Here is a 24842-nt window from a genome sequence, read left to right as displayed (position 1 = left end):
AGAAGGAATGTGGGAAAGTATATATTCTTGCCTTTTCTCTATCATTCTTTGGTTTTTGGCCCAGTGCAGATGGTAGTTTTCAGATGTCCAGGCTACTGTAGTCAAAGGCAGTATAGCAGTTGGTTAGGGAAGCCCTGGTATGGATGTGCCATGTAATTTGGGTATCATTTCTCCATTTCTAAAGGGGATAGTTTGAATTTTTTAAAAAACAATGTATAGAGTTGACATATTAGAACAGTGGATTAGGCAGTTAAATTGCTTAGTAATGAAGACACGGTTCTGATCATAGCTCACTTTTTTAGATTATTTCTCTAAACAGATTATTCTTGGGAAGCAAAACTATTTTGAGGTTGCAGTTGCAATTATTTTCTTAGAACATAAGCAGATTCCTAGCATGGCCTTTAAAAGATATAAAGGATTCAGAGTGATTCCCATTACTTTTGATTGCTTTGGTTTGTGTCAGGTGAAAGAATCCAGGAGGGAAGTGATGGCTACTGAGAGGAAAGGTATCATCTCTGGTGCTAACCTAGTGTCTGGACCTCCAGAGGGTTTGCAAGATTCCTTGGGATCACAGTAGCCATCTTGGATGGAAGTATTATTATCAACTTCCCTTTTCTGTTCTACGCTGTCTTTCTAAATTTTTCAGTCACATCACAGAAACTCTTCAGCAGCAGTCTAGATGGGAAGGTCCTAATGGTGACAGAGGATCTTGGGTACAGCCTGTGGATACTGGAGTTTCAGAAACCAGCCTAGGTGATGGTGAGCCTCACATCCCATCTCTGCTATCTATGTCTACAAGGAACCACATGGACATCACAATTCCACCCTTACCACCAGTAGCTCCAGAAGTCTTGCGGGTTGCTGAACACAGGCACCGAAGGGGTCTTATGTATCCATATATCTATCACGTCCTCACTAAGGTGAGACAGCACATCTACACCTACCTCCCTATAAGAGTACTTTATATTTCCTAGTACTATAAGTTATCAGAAAGAAAGTCTGATATTGGTATTTGAAAAGAGATAAAGGAGAACAATTGTACTGGTGCTTCTCCTCATATTAAGGGCCTCAGATGAGTCAGGACCAACTAGAGATAGGACTGTACAGTAAATGAGGTGCCTAAAAGCAAAGTATAATTGTGAGATTTTGAAGTAGACACTGCACCAAATTGGTGGACTTTTTCTAGAGGTAGGCAGCCTAAGAAGAAGCTTTATGCCCTTGTTCCTTATGTTTTCCTCCACTGCATAGCTAGTCCCCTCCTCTGATCTTACCATACAAATCTGTCCCCCAGCAAATTGTCTAAGCTTTCTCCATTAGTCATCTATAGTCAATCATAGGTGAGACCTCCAAAATGGAATATACCTTATAAATTGACTGGTTAGCTGAGCTTCAAACAGCTTCTTTTTAATCTGAAACTCAGAAATACATGTAGAAAATATAGTGGCTGAGCTATAGAGGCAGCAGTTCATTGTTGGTTCTTCTCAGTTTGGTTCTAAACCTCAAAAGTACTCATTTTCTCCTTTCCCTTGGACCTTTCTTTTATTAGGGTGAGATTAAGATCCCTGTATGTATTGAGGATGAGTGTAACATGGAGTTACCTCCAGCTGCTCTCCTGTTCAGGTCAGCTCGTCAGTATGTATATGGAGTCCTTTTTAGTCTGGCAGAGACACAGCGGAAAATGGAACGCCTGGCCATACGGCGGCGGCTACCTGTGGAAGGTAAGTAAGTGTATGTAGTTATAGCTTTGATAGTTCTCTCAATGCTTGACACAGCAAAATATAAATAAGTGTGTGTGTGTGTGTGTGTGTGTGTGTGTGTGTGTGTGTGTGTCCAGGCACATCATACAGGCTATGCAGTCTTTAAGAAAATGTATCATTCATCACAATATGTGTCAGTATGAGAAACACATTAATGTAATAGCCCCAAATCTGCAATCATCAAGCATTCAGAATGACTACTACTAATAAGAAGTATGTTGGGCTTTGAGAATATAGAAGTGTAACTGACACAGTCTGCCTCCTCAGAGTGGTTTTGTTTTGGAGTTTGAACCTGTGCTTATGTTAAACCATTGAGGTATTTTAAGCTACAGAGTGACATGGTCAAATTAGTGTGTTCAAAAGAATACTGTAAATTTCTGCTTCCTTGAAGATGAACTAGATCGGATGTAGTTTTCCTATTCCTGCTGTTAAGTACAAGTAATCCCAGGACACATGTAAAACAAGCATAAGGTAATCTAGAAGGTAGGGAGAAGACAGACTGGCTGATGACATTGGGTCCCAAGGAATGATGCAGTGGTGCACTAGTGAGTTCCCTGGGTTTTCTTTTTGCCTCACATATCCCAAACTGGATGTGGAGCAAGCTGACAGTGGCCCAGAAATGTTAACAACTGCAGGACAGTAGAAGCCTCCAAAAAGCTGGCTTTCTGTGGTCAAAGGAACAGAACACAAAGCCTAGCAACACAGAAAATTTTTAGGTAGTAACCACTGTACTCCAGCCCCGATCCACAGCAAAGACTTTATGAAGAGCTTAGACTTTCATCCTTACCAGGCTATAATAAGGTGCCTTACCTGCTCCTGCAGGGGAGGGATCAAACAAGGTTAAGCAAGGACTGAAACTTCCCATTCCCACCTGATAATAATGAGATAGTGTCCTCTTTCACTCACATAGTGGTCAGAAAAAGCCTGCTAAGACACAAGATTTAAATAAAACCCAGAGCCTTTTAAAATAATACTCAAAATGTTCAGTTTTCAATTAAAAAGTCCTCATTATGACAAGAACTAGGAAGGTTTCAAATTCAGATTATCTCAAAGTGACTGAGAATAAAATGAATACCATGATGGTAGATTTCAAAGCAGCCATTGTTAAAATGTTTTAACAATTGTAAACATTCTTGAAACAAACTAAAAATAGAAAGACTAAGCAAAGAGAAGATTTAAAGAAAAACCAATTGGAAATTAAGAACTAAAATATACTTACCAAAATAAAACACTCAATGAGTAGATTAAATCTCAGGTAAGAGACAAAACAGGAAGAAATCAGTGAACTTGAAGACAGAACAATAGAAATCACCTAGAACAGAACAGAGAGAAAATAGACTGACAAAAACTGAATCAAAACAGAAGATCTCATATTGGTATCATCAAAGTTTCAGAAGGAAAGGAGAAAGAGGATGGGGATGCAAAAGTATTCAAGAATAATGGCTGGACTATCCTCAAATTTGGCAAAAATATAAATTTACAGGTTCAAAAAGCTGCATTAATCATATGCAGTATAAACCCAAAGAAAGCCATGTCAAGACAGATCATGGTTAACACTTCAAAAGTAAAGACAAAACTTAATGAAAGGAGCCACACAAAAATGGTGCTTTACTTATTGGGTAAAAATAATGCAAATAACAACTGATCTCTCATCAGAAGCATTAGAATCCAGAAAAAAGCAGCACAACATTTTCAAGTACTGAAAGAAAAGAATTGTCAATCAGAATTCATTATCAAACAAGAAAATTCTTTAATAATTAAGAGAAAATCATGCCATTTTCAGAAGGAAAACATAATTTTTCATAAGCAAAACTACCCCAGAAAAAAGAATAATTAAAGGTAGTTCTTTTCATAGGAAGAAAATGACAAAATAAGGAATCATGGAACATGAGAAAGGAAGAAAAACAGTGGAAAAAACAAAGGAATAAATAAGTACAATAGACTTGCCTTCTTGAGTTTCTAAATTGTGTTTCACATTGAAGCAAAAAATCACAACGCTAAGGGACTGGAGATATAGTTCAGTTTGTAGATGGCTTGCTTTGCATGCAAAAGGCCCTGGATTCAATCCCCAGCACCACACACACACACAAAAAGAAAAATCACAATACTGTTTAGTGTGGTTCTCTAGTTAGAGAAAATATTTTAGACAATTATAAATGGAGTGGTATAAAGAGTCATAACATAGGTCAGGTTTCTACATTTCACTTGAACTGGTAAAATGTCCGTGCCAATAGGCATAAGTTATGCATATAATTCATTTATTTATAAGTATTTGGAATTCAACCCAGGACCTCGTGTATTCTAAACATGAACTCTATCACTGAACCATATCCACAGTCCTGCTTTGTATATTTTTAAAATGCATGTTCTAGGTATTAAATTAAATACATAATGAGACCATGGTTATAGCTCAGCAGTACACTGTGTGCCTAGCATGCATGAGGCCTTAGGTTCGATCCCTAGCACTCCAAAAAATATATACAGAGATGTTCTAAAAAACACTATAAATATATAAAAATGGAATCAAAATTAGTTGAAGTAATCCACAAGAAGGGAAGAATACGAAAACAAATGAAAAACTTAAAAGTAATATGATAGACTTACTGACTAATATATCTATTATTACATTAAATATATGGAGTCTAACAGGGCCAATTAAAATGCAGGTTAGTAGACTAGATAAAAACTATGACCCAAGTAAATGCTGTCTGCAAAAAGTTCGCTTCAAATATACATACAAATATAAAAAGAGGGAAAATGATAAACATGCAAACCTTAATCTAAAGAAAGCTAGAACAACTATATTAATGCCACATGTAGTAGACTTTTGAGAAAACAATGTTGCCAGAGACAGAATATAATGATAAAAGGGTCAATCTACCAAGAAGTTATAGCAAACCTGAATAATATAGCCACAAATAATATAGTCACAAAATATGTGATACAGTAACTGATAGAACTAAAAAGAGAAATAGACAAACCCATAATTATAGAGACTTCAACACCCCTTTCAATAATGGGCAGAACCACTGGACAGATGATCAGAAAAGCTATAGAAGAACTCAGTCACATAATCAGTGAGCAGGATCTGATCAACTCTTAGAAAACATACAAGGGAACAGTATACATTATTTTCATGCAGTCACAGAACATGTGCCATGATAGATCATTTCCTTAGCAATAAAACAAATCTCAGTACATTTAAAATAACTGAAATCATATAGAGTATATTTTCAGACTTCTGTGGAATTGAATTAGAAATCAAAAACAGAAAGATAAAATCTGCATATTTTGAAAATAACAAAGCATGTGTATATAATCTGTGGAAGAAGTCTCAAGGGAAAGACAGAACTGAATGAAAATGAAAATACAAGTGCCCCTCAACATACAATGGGCCTTTGTCCTGATAAACTAATCATAAGTTGAAAATCTGTATATGGAAATGTCACAGTGAAACTCATTAACTTGTACAATTAATATGTGTTAACAATTGGAAAAAGCATTTCCTATGCTTAACCTAGTAAGCATCACAGCTTAGTAACACAGCACAGTGTAGCGTATCAGTGGTTTCCCCTCATGACCACATGACTGGGAGTTGTGGCTCACTGCTACTGCCCAGCATCAAAGAGAATTTTGGACTTTGTATAGCTTACCTGGGAGAAGATCAACATTTAAAATATGATTTCTTTTTTAAAAATATTTCTTTTATATATTGATAGATTTAATTTATTCATTTATTTATATGTGGTACTGAGAATTGAACCCAGTGCCTCACACATGCTATGCAAACACTCTACCACTGAGCCACACCCCCAGCCCCTAAAATATGGTTTCTATTTCACTTTTGAATTATCATCAAGTCAAAATAGCATAAGTTGAGCAATTATAAGTTGTGGACCATCTGTACAACATAGTAAATTTGTGGAACAGAGCTAAATCATTGCTGAAAGGAGAAGTTAATACCACTCATATTAATAAAGAGGAAGCCAGGTATGGTAGCACATGCCTGTAATCCAGCTACTTGGGAGATGGAGGTAAACTCAAGGCAAACCTCAAAAACTTATACCCTGTCTCAAAATAAATTTAGAAAGGTCTGGGGATGTGACTCAGTAGTTTAGTGCTAACACATGTGATGGGTCCATATCCAGTTTATTAAAAACAACACAAAACCAGAAGATCAGCCTCTAATCAATACTCTAAAATTTCATTTTGAGATACAAGAAGAAGGGAACCTGGGCCACCCTGGGGGTGAGAGGCCTGCCATTCTTGGGGTGGGGGCATACTGGGGGTGCACCAGGGATGCACATGGAGGAGGCCTAGACCACAAAGTAGAAGGCCCTTTCTCACTCACTCCCTCTTACCTACCAGTGGACCTCAAATCTACAGCAGCTACATCAAACCAGGTAGGGAGCAGTGCCTAGCATGCACCCTGATCCTTTTCCAGGATTATTGAGGCCCATCACCCTGGGTCCCTGGAAGAAGACTTCTCAGGTACTTTGCATGTGAGGCAAGTTCCTTGGTTTGGGGAGGCAAGCTCAGGCAGGCCCAGGGGAGCGGGTGTGTGCGCAGATGATCACTCATAGTGGATCTGCTGCCACCAAGAGGTGGCACATTCTTGCAGGCCAGAGAGCACTGAGGGGTCGGGGCACTTATGAAGAAGTGAGAAAGAAGCCTCCACTGGTCTTTGAAGGCACAGGCAAGCCTTGGGTGTACAACTTCGAGGTGGGAGCCTGAACCCGTTGGCCAGAGACCATGGCTACATTATACCAAGCCAAATAAGGAGGGTACTGGGCCACCCAAGAGCCTGCAGCCACCTGTCCTGAGGTTAACAGAGAGGAGGTTGGCAGCAAGCTGGATACTGTTGAAAGAGCAGCAGGAGCCTCAGGTATCAAGGGGACTTGGCGGAAGCCCCCACCCAAGGCGAACCCTTGGACTAAGCATGTGCTGCGGCCAGTCCTGGACCCTGTGAACAGACCATACCCTCCGGAACATTCTGCTCCAACCAAGGTGTTTGAGAGCAACAGCCCCTAAACAGTGCAAAGGCAGCAAAGTTGGTGACTTTGGAGATGCAATTAAACTGATCTACAACTAAGAGATAGCCCACAAGTGTGTGTAGTCAACAGCATTTAAAGCCTCAGCTTGCCAGTACACTGCCACCTAAGAAGGACATGAAAGAAAGAGGAGAGCAACAGTAACAAGAACCTGAAAACCAAATCAGAAAAATCAGGGAAGAAGAAGCATGGGGATGAGGACTGCCAGTGAGATGGGCTGAAGAAGGAAGAGAATAAACACAAGTGGGGTTCAATACAAATAGACATGAAGCCTATCATACTCAGAGAAACTTGCCCGCCCACAGGAGCTGAGACGTATACCTGCCAAATGTGGGGAAAGTAAATGGTCTGAGCTTGCCACCTACATGCCCTTGTCAGTGGCCACTCCTCTGAAGCTGGGCAACCAGAGACCAAACCTAAGCCTACCTAGCACAACCAGAACAAGACATAAAGTGAAGATTAATGGGACTGGTGGAGCACAGGCTTCCTTCTGTGGCCAGGAATGTGGCGGGACATAACACTGAAACCCATTTTGACCACCAGTTTGGCTGTCAAAACTGATGGTACAGAGGGGCCCTGTTCCCCCAAGAACATGAACAGCATCACTTGCTACTTTGATGATGACAGCAGTGTGGACCAGGCACTGTGCAAAAACTACATGAAGTGACAGATTGAATATAATTTAGAGCAAGATTTCTTCCTGAGGTGGAAAATGGATGCCAGTGGTTTCCTTCCCATTCCCCTTATTGTTTATTTCTACCCAGTGCAGACCCTCACCACTAACAGTTCATTCATCTTTGTAGCCCTCAAGGACAGCAAGATGGTGAATATTATTGATGAGAATGTCCTTACAAGGGAAGAGCCTGAGAAGTGGCCTCTTCTTGGTCCCCCAATAATTTGCATACTGATTTTTTTTCCCAGTTTCTCAACTGCCCTAAGTTTGTTCCCTTCCAGCCCTACCAGAAAGAGACAAAGTCAGTATCTGGCTCTCCCTGTACAGTCATCCCAGTGCCAACCAAAATGGAAGAGGTGAACAACCTAAAGATACTACCCAAGGGCATATCTTCCAGTCTGCCTGACCTGGGTTCTCCGCAGCACAGCCCAAGAAGTCAGAGGAGCCCAGGTTCACCCACCCAACCTCTGCCTCAGCAACTTCTCTCCAGGAAGCTAATGTCCAAGGATCAGGATGAGAAGAAGAACTAGATTTCTTTTTTGATGAGGAAATGGAGCAGATGAATGGGTCAAAGAATACCTTCACTACTTGGTCTAATGAAGACTCTGACTGTGAGATTGATGACCAGATGTCATCAAGATCCTCACTGTCACCCAGGCACCACCTTACATTCACCAGCACCTAAGTGAGATCAGCAATCATGGTTTTTGACCAAGATGAGTGCTGAGATGACCAAAGTCATTAATGACAGGCTTTTCTACTATGGGCAGGACCTGTAGACTGAGAAGTTTGAACCCAAGTATTCCAAGATCAAGCAAGAAAGTCAATGTGATTAGCTGTAAGTAGTTTGATACACTGACCCCCTGAGCCCTCTGTGAATCCCAACCAAGAGGTTCTTCCCGGGTAACTTCTGTTCTAGCAAGTTCCCACTGATGCCCTGGTCAATAAGCTGTTTGGTGATCCTGAGCCCTCCACTACAGCCTGCTCTTTACCAACCAGTGTCCGAGAGTTGCCCAACTACAGCAATACCAGGACCTCACACACACCCAGGCCCCACAGATCAAAGACTCAAGCCAATCATCACAGTTTTACCCAGTTATGAAAGAAGGGCAGATATTAGATGTGAAGATGCCTCGAAAAAAGGAAGACAAGGCATAGCTCAAAACCATTCTTGGAGAGCCATGTAGGCTGGGTGATGGATTCCCAAGAGGCCCTGGAATGCTTTCATTAGCTCCAGCCCCTCAGAAGGAACACCCGAGGTTGGCAGCTATGGCTGTACTCTTCAGTCATTGTCCAAGTTCCAACATCCTTCCCATGAGCTGCTCACGGGAAATAGTTTTACATAACATGTCTACCTCAAGTATCACAGGTACTACCTTAATTAGCAAAAGCACATGGGCAGTGTCCAGTCCGAGGAAATGTACATTCTTCTTCTACTTCTGATCCTTCTTCCCCCAAGATCAGTTCAACAAAAAGATGTATGAGGAGTTCAAACAGCTGACTCTGGAGGATGTCAGAGAAGGCTATATATATGGTTTGGAGTACTTTTTTTGATATTGTAGTTATGACCTAGAAAAGAAGTTCCAACTGGATATATTTCAGGATTTTCAGGAAGAAACAATGAGGGACTATGAAGTTGGCCTACTCTATGTGCCAGAGAAGTTCTGGGCCTTCTTGAAATATTCCAGAGCCAAAAAATTTGGACATTGACCCCAAAATACAAGAATACCTCAGCAAATTTCAACATCTTGAAGACTTTCAAGTGGATGCCTCATTGGTGAGGAGAGTAACCACAAAAAACACCCATTGGAAGCAGGAGGTATTAGTGGTGAGAGCAGGAAGCAGGGCACCTCCCAGTCTTCCAGCAGGCTTGCCATGATAATCAGCTAACCACCAACTGGAAAGCCCATTCAGGAAGATGCCAAATGGACAAGCCAACACTGGTACACACAAACTTTGGGAAAACAAAAAGTTCCTTAGCCCTAGGGTTTGGAGCTGGGAATATGTGGGATGGTCGAGGGTCCATAGGGATGCCTAGTCCCAGGAGGGAACAAAGAAGAGAGAGGTCTGGATTTATAAGGATGGACTTTAATGCTGAGTAGCAGTATAGATACCTTTTGGGCTATTTGAGGCACGCTAGGTAGTAGCTTCCACATAATTCCCTTCCCCTCCTCTCTACACAACTCTCCCATCCCAGCTTCTTGAAAGGGTAGATATTTTAAGTGTGTGTCTATATATATGTGTATCGAATTTTAAATTATTGATAGTTTGTCTGGATTACCAAAATCATTCTTTAGCCCTGCCTATGGCTGTTAAGGCACAGCCCTGTTCCCTATCCACTGCTTTCTCTTACTGCTCCTCAAGTCAACTATGCAGCCCATCAGAAGACCCTGTGGACCCCATTTCCCAGCACTGTCCCATGGAAGACTCTGACAGTACCCCTGGACTCCAGGAGCTTCAGCCCCTTAATCATCTAGGGTTTGCCATCACTATATTCTCTCCCTGATATCCCTACCATGCCCTCTGCCATCTTCTGGAAGAAGGAAACCAAAGGATCTAAAAGTGGGGATTGGGGGGAGATTTCAGCTTCTCCTACTGCCCTTACTCCCAAGCCCAGAGAGATGCTGCTCATACCAGAAAAGACTATTTGAAAATGATTTATTTTTCTCTGATCTTTCTATTCTTGGGAAAATGGGGAGAAAAAGACAAAATTGACCATAATAAAATCAGAAAGCCCCCACCTAATCCATTGAAAGTAATGTCTTTCCTTTCTCCTTGGAATTTTTGTTTGTTTTTGTTCTTGGAAATAATATTTTTTTTCCAAAACGTTCCCTTATTATGGAGCAGGAATCCAAAATAATACAGAAATGCCTATTTTTTTTGGTGGAGTCAACTTGAAGAGCTCCCACTTTCTCTGGATGTTCCTGGGTTTGAACTGGCTAGATCTTTCTCTGCACCTGGTTGCCTGTATGGTGCCTCCTGACTGGAGACAAGAGAGTTGGGGTGAGCTTTTGTCAGAGCCGTGCCCAAAATATCCCTGCTGTTGCATCATTGAAGCTGATGTCCTGTGTCTACACTGCTGCCACTGTCATGTCCTCACTCGGCCTGCTGTCACCTCATACCAGGCCCTGCCCTGCTGTGAAGCCAGGCCCTGGCCTGCTCTTAACACCTTTCCTTCTACCCTTGGAACCCCAAGGCCAAGTTTGCTTCAGACTATTAGAAAATAGAGTTGGGGTCTCAGAGACTACAGACTAACCAGCCATTACTTGCTTCAGGAGCGTTCTCTTAATATACACTTTCATCTTCTGGATCACAGGTGTTATCCTTCTTGCTGTTGGCATTTGAGACAAGGTGAGCCTGGAAAATTATTTTTCACTTTTAACTGAGAAGGCCACCAATGTCCCCTTTATGCTCATCTGTATAGGCACTGTCATTATTATTTTGGGTGCCTTTGGCTGTTTTGCAGCCTGCCAAGCTTCTGCATGGAAGCTGAAACTGTATGCACTGACTCTCATTTTCTTGGTTGAACTGGTTGCTGCCATCGTAGGATTTGTTTTCAGATATGAGACTAAGACCAGCTTTAAGAATAATTATGAGAAGGCTTTAAAACAGTACAACTCTACAAGAGATTATAGAAGTGAAGCAGTAGACAAGATCCATTGTTGCGGTGTCACAGATTATAATGATTGGAAAGATACTAAATATTATATAGAAACAGGATTTCCCAAGAGTTGCTATTAACTTCAAGATTGTTCTCCACAGAAAGATGCAGATAAAGTAAACAATGAAGGTCATTTTATAAAAGTGATGACCATTATAGAGTCAGAAATAGGAGTTGTTACAGGAATTTCCTTTGGAGTTGCTTGCTTCCAGCTAGTTGAAATCTTTCTAGCCTACTGTCTCTCTTGCATCAGAACAAATAACCTGTATGAGATAGTGTGACCAGAAAAAACAAGGGCTTCTCTTCAACTTTAAGGATACTTAGGCTCCCCCTGTGAATTATAAAATCGTCTGGTTGGAAGACTAACATCACTAGTTATCAGTATGCTGAAAAACTATACCAGTAGATTGAAAAACTATACCAGTAGACTGAATCAAGATATTTGTTCAGTATGTTCTAAGTGCACTTTCTGTCCCATGATGTCGCATTCATGTTTGATCTTTGAAATCCTGTATCTCTCTGAAATGCTAGAGAAGCTAGTAAATTGTAAAATGAAGTAAAAAAAGAAAATAGAGTTGCCCTGGATCTGGAACACACTTGTCCTGAGCCTGAGCATCTCTCCCATGCAGGATGAGAAAGGGGAACACCTGACACCTGAGGCTTGGATATGTTTCTCAGTGTTGTCCAGAAAGATCCCTAAGACCTGGAGGTGGCTTTGTCTCATGAAAGGTAGAGAAAGGTCCCATTCCTCTCTGAGGGTCTGATGGGGTCTCCCTGTCTTGCATCCCACCTCTGCAAGCCATCTCTGCCCACCCTCTGATCAGCCACACCTTGGAAAGAGAATCTACCTGGGAAGAGGGGATGAGGAGGAATTGGGGACTGGGGGACATCCTGCTAGTTGGTAAACCCCTGTGGCAGGAAGTGTATGTGGACATAGAGTATACCTAACTTCTCTTCTCTGGCCACTGACTGTTTGAGTTGGGCTCTGAATGTCAATGGAATGGCTAGTCTACTGTTATCAAAAGCGAGGGAGAGTTGGTCTGCTATTGTAGCTGAGTGGTAGAGCGCTTGCCTGGTATGTGTGAAACATGGGGTTTGATCCTTAGCACCGCATAAAAATAAATAAAATGAAGGTATTATGTCCATCTACAACTAAAAATATTTTTTTTAAAAAGATAAGCTAGGGAGGGTGATGAAGGACTCACTCACACAGACTGGGATGTGTGTCATCCCTAGTGGGAACTGGGCAACACTGAGAAGTTTGCAATACGATTACTCAATTACTGAAAACTTCTTTGGCCCTTCTTTTCAACAGGTTCTTCTCTTGGTCCAAAGGTTAAGAGTGGGAGATGGTATCCCAGACTGACAGGGGCTTGCCCTCTGTCTTTGGGTACCTGGTTGCTTGTAGTCTGTGTACCACCCTCAACACCATCTCTGTCATCCCAATGCTTAGTATGTGGGAAGCCCATATCACTTCTCATGAGCCAGTTGTCTTGACCTAAGGATGAATATCTGGTCTGTGCTATGACTATAGGATGAGGTCCTGCCCCACATAGTCCCAGACTCTGAACTCCTGGACCCCTCTTCTCCTTCCCGTCATTTCCTCTTTCTTTCCTTTGAGTCACTCAGCATTGTACTGTACCCCACACAAGAGAATCCTTGGTGTTTGACTCCTGCTGGGTTTGGGGACACAAGGAAACCTTGGAGGTTGTGTTAAAGCCGTTCTCTTCTAGAGTTACTCCCAGGCCATGGTCTTCCACCCTTTCCCTGATCCTTAGACACCCCTGAAGGAAGAGGCCCCTTTGAGGTTTGTAGGTGAGGACTTCATCTCAACATAAGCTGAGGAGGGGTGAGGGTGGGGGTATTTTCAAGTTATTAGTTAATAATGCAAAGAGTAGTTTCATCTTCACTTTGTGAAGGCACTTGAACTTAGGACCAGTGTATCTGTGATAAGCATGAATGGCTGGAGCTGTCAGAAATAGCCACTTCATACCCACCACCTTTATGTGGCGATCTAAGACCTGGTTCACAAAGCAACAGCCTGCCTAAATCCCCCTGTTCATACTCTGCCCTTCCAAGGATGGTCCATGCCAGCATGACCTGTGGACGTCAAAGAGAAGGTCTGTGTGCCTCAGCTGTAGTGAGAGGCAGGTTTCTCTTGTGCTTTCTTCAGAACCTGGGACAAATTGTCTCAGCCTGGACCTCTGAGACTCAGATGGAGGTGCTGAACCCCAATGTCAGAAGTTTAAGTATTTTCGTTTTGTTCCTTTGTAGCTCTTTTTTTCCCCTTTTCTGATGATTGATAAGCTGCCCAGAAGGCTTTGGAAGTGCGGAGGAGGGAACCAGAAGACCAGTAGTTAGGGAGGGCAGGGGACTTTTGCCAAAAACCTGAATAGAGTGGCTTGGATCATCCTAGATGGGAACCTCAAAGTATCTCTTGTGTGGAGGGGTCCTCAGATTCTCCTCAGTTCCACCCTCTCCTTCAGCCATGTTGATGGCAGAGGCAGAGGGGAAAAAAAAAAAGCTTAAAAGCCCCTTCTCACTAGAAAGGAAAATTTGTCATTTGGTTTTGCAGAGAAGTTACATCTTAGGCTTGTTCATCTTTACCATGTGCTAGGATATCACATTTAAAAGGACAAAAAATTAAAATACTTCAATTAACTTGTACTATAACATTATCGAGAGTATCTGCTTTCCAGACTGAAGTGATTCATTCATTATTGTAGTCCTGCTTTTAGTCCTTTGTAATTTGTGGTAATTATGTTTTTATTTTTAATGTAAAAAAAACCATGTAATTAAAGTTTGAAAAGGCAAAAAAAAGATATAATTTGAAATCTTAACCCCCAATGTGAGGATTTTAGGAAGTGGGGCATGGGACCTTTGGGAGGTAATGAGATCATGAGGGTGGTGCCTTTATGAATGAGATTAGTGTCTTTCTAAATGGGGTCCTACAGAGCTCTCTCTTCTCCAAGCCAGGTGGGAATACAGTGAAAAGACAGCCATCTGCAAACCCAGGAAGCAGGGCCTCACCAAATTGTATCAGCTAGCATTCAGATCTTGAACTTCCCAGTCTCCATAACTGAAAAATAAATTTGTTGTTTATAAGTCACCCAGTCTATGATGTGTTGTCATAGCAACCTAAACAGACAATATAGCTGGGCATGGTTGTGCATGCCTGTAATCCCAGCTGCTCAGAAGACTGAGGCAAGAGGATGGTAAGTTCAAAGCTAGCTTCAGCAACTTAACAAGACTGCGTTTCAAAATAAAAATGGAGTGGGGATATTGCTCAGTGGTTAGGTATCCCTGGATTCAATCCCTGGTACCAAAAAACAGCAACAACAAATAAACTAAGACATTATAATGCAAAAATTCTTAACAAAATATCCCATAGAATTAAACAACATATGAAAAGAATTATACAGCATGTCCAAGTAGGATTCATTCTATTGTTGCGAGGCTGGTTCAGTATTTAAATTTAACTTTTAAAATTTTGAAAAATCAATCAGTGTAATCTATCATCTATATGAACTAAAGAAAAATCATATCATATCAATGAATGCTGAAAATCATTTGACAGAATTTGACATTTGTGATAAAAACTCTCAGAACACTAGAAATAGAAGGGAACTTCCTCAATTCGATATCAAGAGTATCTACAAAAAACTTAAAGCTGACTTTATACTTAGTGGTGAAAGACTGTTTTTCTTTTAAAATCAGGAACAAGGCTAGAATGTGTGCTCTTCAACATAGTTTTTGCCAGAATAGAAGTCAAGAAAATGAAATACAAGATTCAACATAGTAAAGATGTTAGATGTTAATGGGGGTGGGGAGATAGCTCAGTCGGTAGAGTGCTTGCCTTGCAAGCACAAAGCCCTGAGTTCGATCCCCACCAATTCAAAAAAAAAAAAAGATGTTAATGCTGTCCAAATTGATACACAAGTTTAATGCAATTCCTATCCAAATTCCAGCAAGATTATTTGTAGATATAGACAAGATTATTCTAATATGTGGAAAAGCAAAGGAATTAGAATAGCTAAAATGATTTTTAAAAGTAAGAATAAATTTGGAGCAATTAGTAAACCTGATTACAAGATCTAGTATGTAGCTATAGTAACAAAGACAGTGTAGTATTAGCAGATATATTGACACATAGATCAGTAAAATGCAATAAGGAATCCAGAAATAGCCCCCACAGGAGTACAGCCAACTGGTTTTTTTTTTTTTTTTTTTTTTTTTTGCGGTACTGGGGATCAAACTCAGGGCCTTGTGCTTGCGAGGCAAGCACTCTACCCAGCTGAGCTATCTCCCCAGCCCCAGCCAACTGGTTTTTGACAAAGCTGCTAAAGCACTTCAAAGGAAGAAGGATAGTGTTTTTTAATTGGTGCTGGATGAACTAGATAATCATAGTTGAACAGGTCCACATTGTCTTGACTAGTACCTAAAAATACATGAAAAACTCTAAAAACTAAACATTTTAAAAACAAATTAGAGGGCTGGGGAGATAGCTCAGTCGATAGAGTGCTTGCCTTGCAAGCATGAGGCCCTGGGTTGATCCCCAGCAAAAAAACCCAGAAAACTAGCAGATGACATGTACAGACATTTCACTGAAGATAACAGAACCCCACTATTATGTATAAACAGATAAACAGAACTCCACTATTATGTATAACTATAGTGCACTAATAAAACATTTTGTATCATTAAAGAAATGCAGATTAAAACCACAGTGAAGTATAACTGCACCTATCAAAATAGCTAAGATGAATAATAGTGATAATAACATGTCAGAGAGGATGCAGAAAAACTGGATCACTCATAAATTGCTGGTGGGAATGAAAATGGCACTACCATTCTGGAATGTAATTTATCAGTTCCTTTCAAAAGCTAAAAATAGACACATCCCAGAACTTATACGCACAGACATATACCAAAGACAGTTTCCTGCAGAAACTTCACAATACAGCTTTATTCTTTTTTCTTTTTCCCAGGACTCAAACCTAGGGCCTCACACATGCTAGGCAAACACTCTACCAAAATCTTGTATTCTTAATAGCCCCAAATTAGAAATAACCCAGTTACATATTCTTCAGTGGGTGAATAGCTAATAGTGATTCCATGCCACGGAATACTACTCAGCAAAAAAGAAACAAACTATTGATTCAACAACATGAATGGATCTCAATGGCATTATGCCAAATGAAAATGCCAGTCTTCAAAGGTCACATACTGTATGGTTCCATTTTTATAACATTTTCAAAATCACAGAATTATAGAGATGCAGAGTTAGGGATTTGTTGGAAGGCTTTAGGTCTGACTCCAAAGGATAACACAATGGAAATCTTTGTCATTATGGAATAGTTCTGTGTCTTGAGGTGGTTACATGGATCTACACTGTTAGAACTACATACACACGCACATTGTTCCAATATCAATTTCTGAACTTTAATGTTTTATATTATTTTTGATGTTTTATATTGTTTAAAATAAAACTATTAGGGGAACTTAGGTAAGGGGTATATAGGACTTCTCTACTATCTTTGTATTTCCTTGTGAATCTATAATTATTTCAAACTTATAAGTTTCTTTGTATGAGTGTGCCTTTTCCCCCATATCCACGCTAACACTTACTATTGCTTGCGTTCTTGATAATAGTCATTCTAATTGGAGTTAGATGAAATCTTAGGGTGGTTTTAATTTGCATTTCTCTAATTACTAGAAATGATGAGCACTTTTTCATATATTTGTTGATCACCTGTATATCTTCTTCTGTGAAGTGTCAGCTTAGTTCCTTAGCCCATTTATTGATTGAGTATTTTTGGTGTAAAGTTTTTTTAAGTTCGTTATAAACTTTGGAGATAGTGTTCTGTCTGAAGTGTGTGGGGAAGAATTTCTCCCACTCTGTAGGCTCTCTTTTCACATTATTGATTGTTTCCTTTGCTGAGAAAAAGCTTTTTAGTTTGAATCTATTCCATTTATTGATTCTTGCTTTTATTTCTTGTGCTATGGGGGTCTTGTTAAGGAAGTCTGGTCCAAAGCCAACATGATGGAAGTTCGGGCCTACTTTTTCTTCTATTTGGTGAATGGTCTTGGGTCTAATTCCTAGATCCTCGATCCATTTTGCATTGAGTTTTGTACAGGGTGAGAAATAGGGGTTTAATTTCATTTTACAGAGATTCCTCAGAAAACTTGGAATGGACCTACCATTTGACCCAGTTATCACACTCTTCAGTTTATACACAAAGGACTTAAAATCAGCATACTACAGTGATGCAGCCACATCAATGTTCATAGCTGCTCAATTCACAATAGCTAGATTGTGGAACCAACCTAGATGCCCTTCAATTGATGAATAGATAAAGAAACTGTGGTATATGTACAATATGGAATATTACTCAACCATAAAGAAGAATAAAATTATAGCATTTGCTGGTAAATGGATGAAGTTGGAAAATGTCATGTTAAGTGAAATAGACCAAGCCCAAAAAACCAAAAGTCGAATGTGTTCTCTGATAAGTGGATGATGATGATACATAATGAGAGGGAGTGGTGGGGGGGTGGGGGGAAAGAGAAGAATGAAGGAACTTTGGATGGTGTAGATGAAAATGGGGCAGGAGGGATGGGGGAAGGAAAAGGAAAAATAGTAGAATGAGACAGACAGTATTACACTATGTATATGTATGATTACATGAATGGTGTGACCCTATATTGTGCACAACCATAGAAATGAAAAGTTGTACCCCATTTGTGTACAATAAATCAAAATGCAGTCTGTAAAAAAAATTAAATAAAAAAGTTTTTAAAACTTTCTGTGTTTTAGAGAGCACTCTAGGGCAAGGTATGTAGCTCAGTAAAAGAGTACTTGCCTAGCATGAGTAGGGCCCTGTGTTCAGTCCCCAGCACCACAAAAAAATAGTAATGCTCTTGTGATTGTGGAGCATGGGGATGAAAGGGACCAGTCAAGATGAAGGTAGGAACAAGCGGTCTAGGGACTCTTGTCAGGTGAAGAATAAGAATATTTGTTGTGATGGAAAAAGGGTACAGATGGAAGGGCTGATTCTGGGGTAGAATCAGCAGGCCCCTGGCTTAAAAAACATGTTTTGGATGTGAGTAGAAAGAAAACTCATGATTCCTAGGTTTCTGGCTTGAATGACTGAGTAGATGCTAGACATCTCAATTAAAAGAACTATAACTTAGGAGCCAGAGTGAACTAGAAGTAGACAGAAGCTATGTTTTTCTGTTCTGTTGCACCCTTGTAAATCTAAAAGATGTTGGGGGGTGTTTGGGGAACAGAGTCTCACTGTGGTACCTAGGTAGGCCTCAAAAACCCTTGGACTCAAGCAATCCACCTCCCTCAGCTTGCCAAATAGCTAGGATTACAGGCATACCCCTCTATGCCCAAGATGTTAGATTTTTGAGAATTTTGTGAAATTCCTGTAAGTCTTTTGGAATGTCCTATTATGTATTGAAAAGCCAGATATGTACATAATTTCTCCTTCAGCTTCATTCCTTGTCAGCCTGGTACATTTACCTAAGAAATTTTTTTCAAAGTAATTAAGAGCTGTATGACATTGGGCTTTGATTTCTTCTTCTGCTAAATAAGCACTGTGTTTTGTAATAATCATAATAGTTTAATCTCAGGGTTTTGTGGTAATTAAATGAGATAATGTTTGAAAAGTGCTCAATATACATCAAGTACCTAATAAATGCTTGCTACCATAGCTGATAGTACCGCTAATAATAAAAACTGGAGTGATAAGTACTTAAAATGTTGACATATAATAGATCCTGTCGATTGTAGCTATCTGCCAATAATTCTCGGATTTTCTAGAGCCTATTTTTCCTCAATTTCTGTTTTCCAGTTCCTTCAGTGATCCTTAAAGAGTGGTCTGCCTATAAAGGAAAGTCACCTCAAACCCCTGAACTGGTGTCTGCACTGACATTTCGGGAATGGACTTGCCCAAATCTGAAGAAGCTCTGGCTAGGCAAAGCAGTCGAGGACAAGAACAGAAGGATGCGAGCTTTCCTGGCCTGTATGAAGTCTGACACACCCAGTATGCTAAATCCTGCTAATGTCCCCACTCATCTGCTGCTCATGTGCTGTGTTCTCCGGTAAGCCATGTGACAGGGAAGTAGCTAGTTCCTTTTTCTTTTACTTTTTTTTTTTTTACAATGCTTTTAAGTAAGTGTTTTATGATATTTCAGGGTGGGGATATTTTTGTTTCATGTTCACCTTAGACTTCAGAAACACTGAAAATTATTGTTAGAATATTCTCCTCATTTTATGATCCTCTGTCATCATCAGACCATGAATAATCCTTTATTTGGTTTAACTTTTTGTCCCTTTCTGTCCTTACCTGATCTAGTTCCCATCTCATTTCTATGAAGAGTCTTACATTGTTGAGTATTTGATGCATGTCCTTCCAAGCCATCGGCCATATATTTATATCTATATCCATATCCTCCATAGTCCATAGGATTTTTTTGTGTGCTGGGGATCAAAACCAGGGTATCGTGAATGTCAGGCAACTTGTATATCTCTAAGCTACATCTCTAGTCCTAATAGTATTTTTGAATGTGTACATTTTTTCCTTTTTTTTTTCTGGTGCTGGGGATTGAAACTAGGGATTCTCTCCTACTGAGCTACTTTCACAGATCTTTTTTTTTTATTTTTTAAGTTTTGAGTCATAGTCTTGCTAAGTTGCCAAGGCTAGCCTCAAATTTGTGATTCTCCTGCTTCAGCCTCCCAAGTATGCACCACTGTGCCCAACTTTTTTTTTTAAGAGGTGAGATCTTGTTATGTTGCCCAAGGTGACCTTGAATTCCTGGCCTCAAGTGATCCTCCCACCTCACAGTCTTTTGAGTAGCTGGGAGTACAGATGTACACCATCTCACACAGCTAAAGTTTTGTTTATTTGTTTTGCTTTTTTGATATGAAAGGTGTTGTGCTATAAGCCTAATTCTTTTTCTTACCTTTTATTCACTGTTCTTTTCTTTTTTGAAAAGGTCTCTGTGATGCTCACTTTGGTCTCATACTAATGTACTTAAATGTTCCTCTCACCTCAGCCTCCCTAGCCCTATAGGCATGATCCACCCCACATTCATTGTTATTTTTAAGGTGTATCCATATTCATATATGGTTCATTCCTCTTGACTGCTAGTTATGTTCCATCAAATACTGATAGTGTACAGTATTTTATTGATTGATGAATGGATAGTTGTTTCCAGTTCTTTGGTGAGTATCAAACAGTGCTTTGAAGAGTATCTTAATAGATGTCTCTGTCTTTTTGTGTTCCTGTGTTAGTTTATACTCAGGAGTAGAATTTCATGATCCTGTAAAATATACATGTAGATCTAGAGCTATATTGCCAAATTGCTCTAAATAAAAGTATGCCAATTTATATTCCTATGAACAATACACAAGGTTTTCTGATTCCTCATTTTGCTACTACTGATTGTACAACTTAATTTTTACCACTCTGGTAGGTTTCAAACAACATTTTAATTTGCATTTCTTTTGATTACAGATGAGACTGATCTTTGTTTTTGTTTATTCTTACACTAGAGATCAAACCCAGGGTTTTGTGCATGCAAAGGAGGCATTTCACCACTGAGCTCTATCCCTAGCCCTATTCTTCTGTTTTTATGCTTATTAGCCATTTGAGTTTTCTCATTCCCTGAAGTGCTTATTTACTTATCTTACAAATTTTCTATGAGATTACTTGTCTTTTCTCCTTGGTTACAGAAGATATACAGCAGATACCTTTTCTGTATTTGTATGAGTATGTGCTTATGTGTATGTGTGTATGTATGTATCAGTTGTCTTTTCCTGTTGATCAGTTTGTTTAAATTTTGTGTACTATAGCCTTTATTGAATAGAAGTATTTCATATTAACCAACCTTTTATTATTTTGTTTTGTTTTGTTTTGACTGGGGATTGAATCCAGGTGTGCTTTACCACTGAGCTACATCCCTAGTCCTTTTTATTTTATTTATGTATTTATTTATTTGGTACTGGGGATTGAACCCAGAGGTGTTTAACAGCTGAGTTGCTTAGGGCCTCACTGAGTTGTTGAGGCTGCCTTTTTTTTTTCTTTTTCTTTTTTTTTTTTTTTTTTTTTTTGCAGTGCTGGGGATCAAACCCAGGGCCTTGTGCTTGCAAGGCAAGCAATCTACCGACTGAGCTATCTCCCCAGCCCTTGAGGCTGGCTTTGAACTGGTGATCCTCCTGCCTCAGTCTCCCAAGCCACTGGGATTACAAGCATGTGCCACCACACTGGCCTCCTTTCTATTTTTTGAGACACGATCTTGCTAAGTTGCTTGTGGATCTCACTAAGTTGGCGAACCTCAAACTTGGAGTCCTATTGACTCAACCTCCCGAATTGCTAGGTTTACAGGTGTGTACCACCAAACCCAGCTCTTTGACCTTTTATTTTTATAATTTCATATATATAGAAAAGTTGGAAGAATAACCACCTCATAGATTCTAAAATTAATATTTTACTGTGCTTTATCCCACAAAATTATCCATCTGTTAATTTCTAGTCACCTCTTTAGCTATCCTTCTTAACAAATTTCTAAGTAACCTTCAGATATCAATATCCTTTCCTTCTCCTCATGAGGTATTTTGCTGAGCACAGTGGTGCACACCTGTAATCCTAGCAACTTGGGAGGATAAGGCAGGTGGATTGCAAGTTCAAGGGAAGTCTCAGCAACTTAGTGAGGCCCTAAGCTAGGCCCTGTTTCAAAATTTAAAAAATGTAAAGAACTGGAAATGTAGCTCAGTGGTAAAGTGCCTCTGGGCTCAATCCCCAGTACCAAAAAAAAGTATTTATTTTGGTTTTGCCAAACCCATCAATATGTACCTTTATACTGTGTAATTTTGTGTCTTTATTTAATAAACTATCCCCAATTTCTAGGTCATAAATACATTTTTCTAAATTTTCTTGTAATTTTATAATCTTTTTCTGTGTCACATTCTTAATATAGTGGGTATTTATTTTGCATATGTCAAGAAATTTTGTGCATATTGAGAAAAAGGACGTTACTTCATTACTTTATTTTCTCTATATAATAAGCCAGTTCCCCAGGGATTATTAAATGATCTCTTCTTTCCTTACTGATTTGTATTACCACCTTCCTCTGTACCAATTTCCTATATATACACGAGTCCATTCCTGGATTCTATTTTGCTCCATTGCCTATTTGATCCCTCATCAATATCACATTGTTTTATATAAGGGTTTGTAAGTTGACTTAATTATCAGGTAGGGCAAATCTCCACTCTGCACTTTTAGTTTCAGAATTGTACTAGCTATTGTGTCTCATAAGTCATTACTCTATGTACAATTTAGCATTGGTTCAGTTTCCACAAAGTATTATTGAGATTTTTTTACATTGAACTGAATTTGTAAATTAATTTAGAGTACACTGATATCTGTATACTGTTAAGTCTTTCCATCTAAAGATCAGAGTTTAACTCTCATTTATTCAACTCTCTTATATCTCAGGATTAATTTTTTTCCCATAGAAGTCTGGAATTTAATTCCTAAGTACTTGTTATGTATTGTTTTGTTTGTGAATGATATCCTATTTTCTATTATATTTTCTCACTTTATTTTCTGGTGTAGTGGTAGTAGTTTTTATATAAAGGGGAGGTCCAGTCTTATAAGTAATAGAGCAGTACACATTGAAACTGGGCAGAATTTAGTTTGAATTGTATTTTTCTAGCACTTTTCAGCATGGATAAGTCACTTTAGCCTTGCAGCACATCTGTGTTTTTTTTCCACTGTAAATGGTATGTTAGCTTTCCATCACTATGACAAAATACCTGGGAAGAACAACTTATAAAGAGGAAAGATTTATTTTGGCTCACAGTTTCAGATGTTCTATCTCTATTCTCTTGGCTTTGCTGTTTCTTGGCCTGTGGTGAGGCAAAGCAGCATGAGAGGGGGGGCATGTTGAAGCAGAGCTGCTTACCTAATGGTAGACAGGAAGCAGAAAGGGAGAAAAAGGGACTGGGAACAAGAAATATCAAAGATATGCCCCCCTGTGACCAACTAGGCCCCATCTCCTAGAGTTTCTACTACCTTCTTGTAGTGCCATGGGCTGTCTGCCAAGTCTTTACTATATGATCTTTGGGGAACATTTCATATCAAAAACATAACAAATGTGAATAATAATTCTTAATTCTCAAAAGCTCATATGAGGTCAGGTGTGAAATTTTCTACTTGTAACATCAATTCAGTGTGCAACAGAGATTTGGGAGTGTTTTGAATTTCAGAGTTTTGAATGCTCAAGTTGTGCCACCTAGTCTCTGGTTGGATCACCACAGAGGTGTGGAGCTGTAGTGAGAAATAAAATCACTATCAGCCCAGAACAACTCAAAGTACCATTCGACGAAAGGTGCATGTTCACAATGAAATACAGAAACATGAGGAAGTGTCTAGAAACGCCTGCAGCAATTTTACAAAGTAATTTGATGTCTATTGAGTATCATCATAAAAAATTAGGTAGAATTTCAAATACTTTTTATTTCACTTTTCTAGTCATTTATTTTTATTGTATTTTTGAAAAGTATCAATCCACAACAAATTGGAAAAGAAATAAAAGAACTGAAAAAAAAAAAAAGCTGTTTGGGCATTCAGATGATGTATGCAGGGGCCCTACTTCATAATAGTTGTTCAGTATATATTTCCCTGTATAATTCCTTAACCACCTTAACAATTAAACTGTTGACTTAGAAGTCTTATACAATATGGAAAATGGATAAGGGTTTAATCTTTCTAGTTCCTAATATTCTCCTCGTCCACATCTTATATTGTTACATATTAACTGTGAAATCGCATGTTTTATCTTTTTTATAAACTGTTTATTAATAGCTCATTTTCACATTCAGTTGTCTGGATTATATAGAATATATCAAGGAACATGAAAATAATGAAAATGGCCTAAGAGCACCGTAATAGCTACCAGAAAGATATTTTGATAGTCTAATAGAGTCTATATACCTACTTCCCTTGAAGAGAATCCCTCAGCCTCCTACTCGACCTGTTTATTCTTAATTTAGACACATTTATTATAATTTGTCAATTTTGCAGTATATAACAAATCAGAAGCATCAAATTATGAGGGAGGTAAAACAGGAAGGAGGATCTATTGTTAGATCTGGCCCCAGTGACAACAGTGTTAAATGATAGCTTACCGCTAAAACCAAGGAAAAAGATACAAAGATTACCTACCTTAAAAGTCCAAAAAGAAGGCTGGGGAGATAGCTCAGTCGGTAGAGTGCTTGCTTCTCAAGCACAAGGCCCTGAGTTCGGTCCCCAGCACCGCAAAAAAAAAAAAAAAAAAAAAAAAAAAAAGTCCAAAAAGAATAGGTAACATCTAGAGTCATGTAGTATAGAATGAAATTGCCCAGTATAAATCAGTAACCCAGTATACTTCAAATCATCAGGAACAGGTTCCACAATATTACCTATTATGTGTGCTAAATCATTCCTTTTTTCTTTCTTTCTCTTCTTGGTTTTATGGGTTTTGTTTTGTTTTGTTTTGTTTTTTGGTACTAGGGATTGAACCCAAGTTGCTTTACTACTAAGCTATATCCCCAACTCTTTTTATTTTTTATTTTAAGACAGGATCTCACTGAATGGCTGAGGCTGGCTTTGACTTTGCCATTCTCCTGTCTCAGCCTCCCAAATTGC

At 39.2% G+C, this 24842-nt stretch overlaps 1 protein-coding gene and 2 pseudogenes across 2 annotated transcripts in view; all 3 read left to right on the top strand.

Moving 5' to 3' along the window:
* The window catches only part of Fam120c (family with sequence similarity 120C), a 109038-nt gene that overhangs the window by 43126 nt on the left and 41070 nt on the right, over positions 1-24842 (top strand). The window contains exons 8-10 of one of the 2 annotated variants that reach the window (XM_047535507.1): positions 800-920; positions 1547-1718; positions 19002-19251. In XM_047535507.1, coding sequence (XP_047391463.1) covers positions 800-920; positions 1547-1718; positions 19002-19251 — 543 coding nt within the window. Of the gene's footprint in view, positions 1-646; positions 921-1546; positions 1719-19001; positions 19252-24842 lie in introns of both variants that reach the window. The other variant, XM_047535506.1, reaches the window with a different exon arrangement.
* LOC124972196 (la-related protein 1-like) lies at positions 6327-9461 on the top strand (annotated as a pseudogene).
* Positions 10890-11423, top strand: LOC124972195 (tetraspanin-6-like; annotated as a pseudogene).

The sequence above is a fragment of the Sciurus carolinensis genome, chromosome X (genome assembly GCF_902686445.1).
Source record: "Sciurus carolinensis chromosome X, mSciCar1.2, whole genome shotgun sequence".
Classification (NCBI taxonomy): Eukaryota; Metazoa; Chordata; class Mammalia; order Rodentia; family Sciuridae; genus Sciurus; species Sciurus carolinensis.
This window is presented reverse-complemented; position numbering and strand designations above follow the sequence as displayed.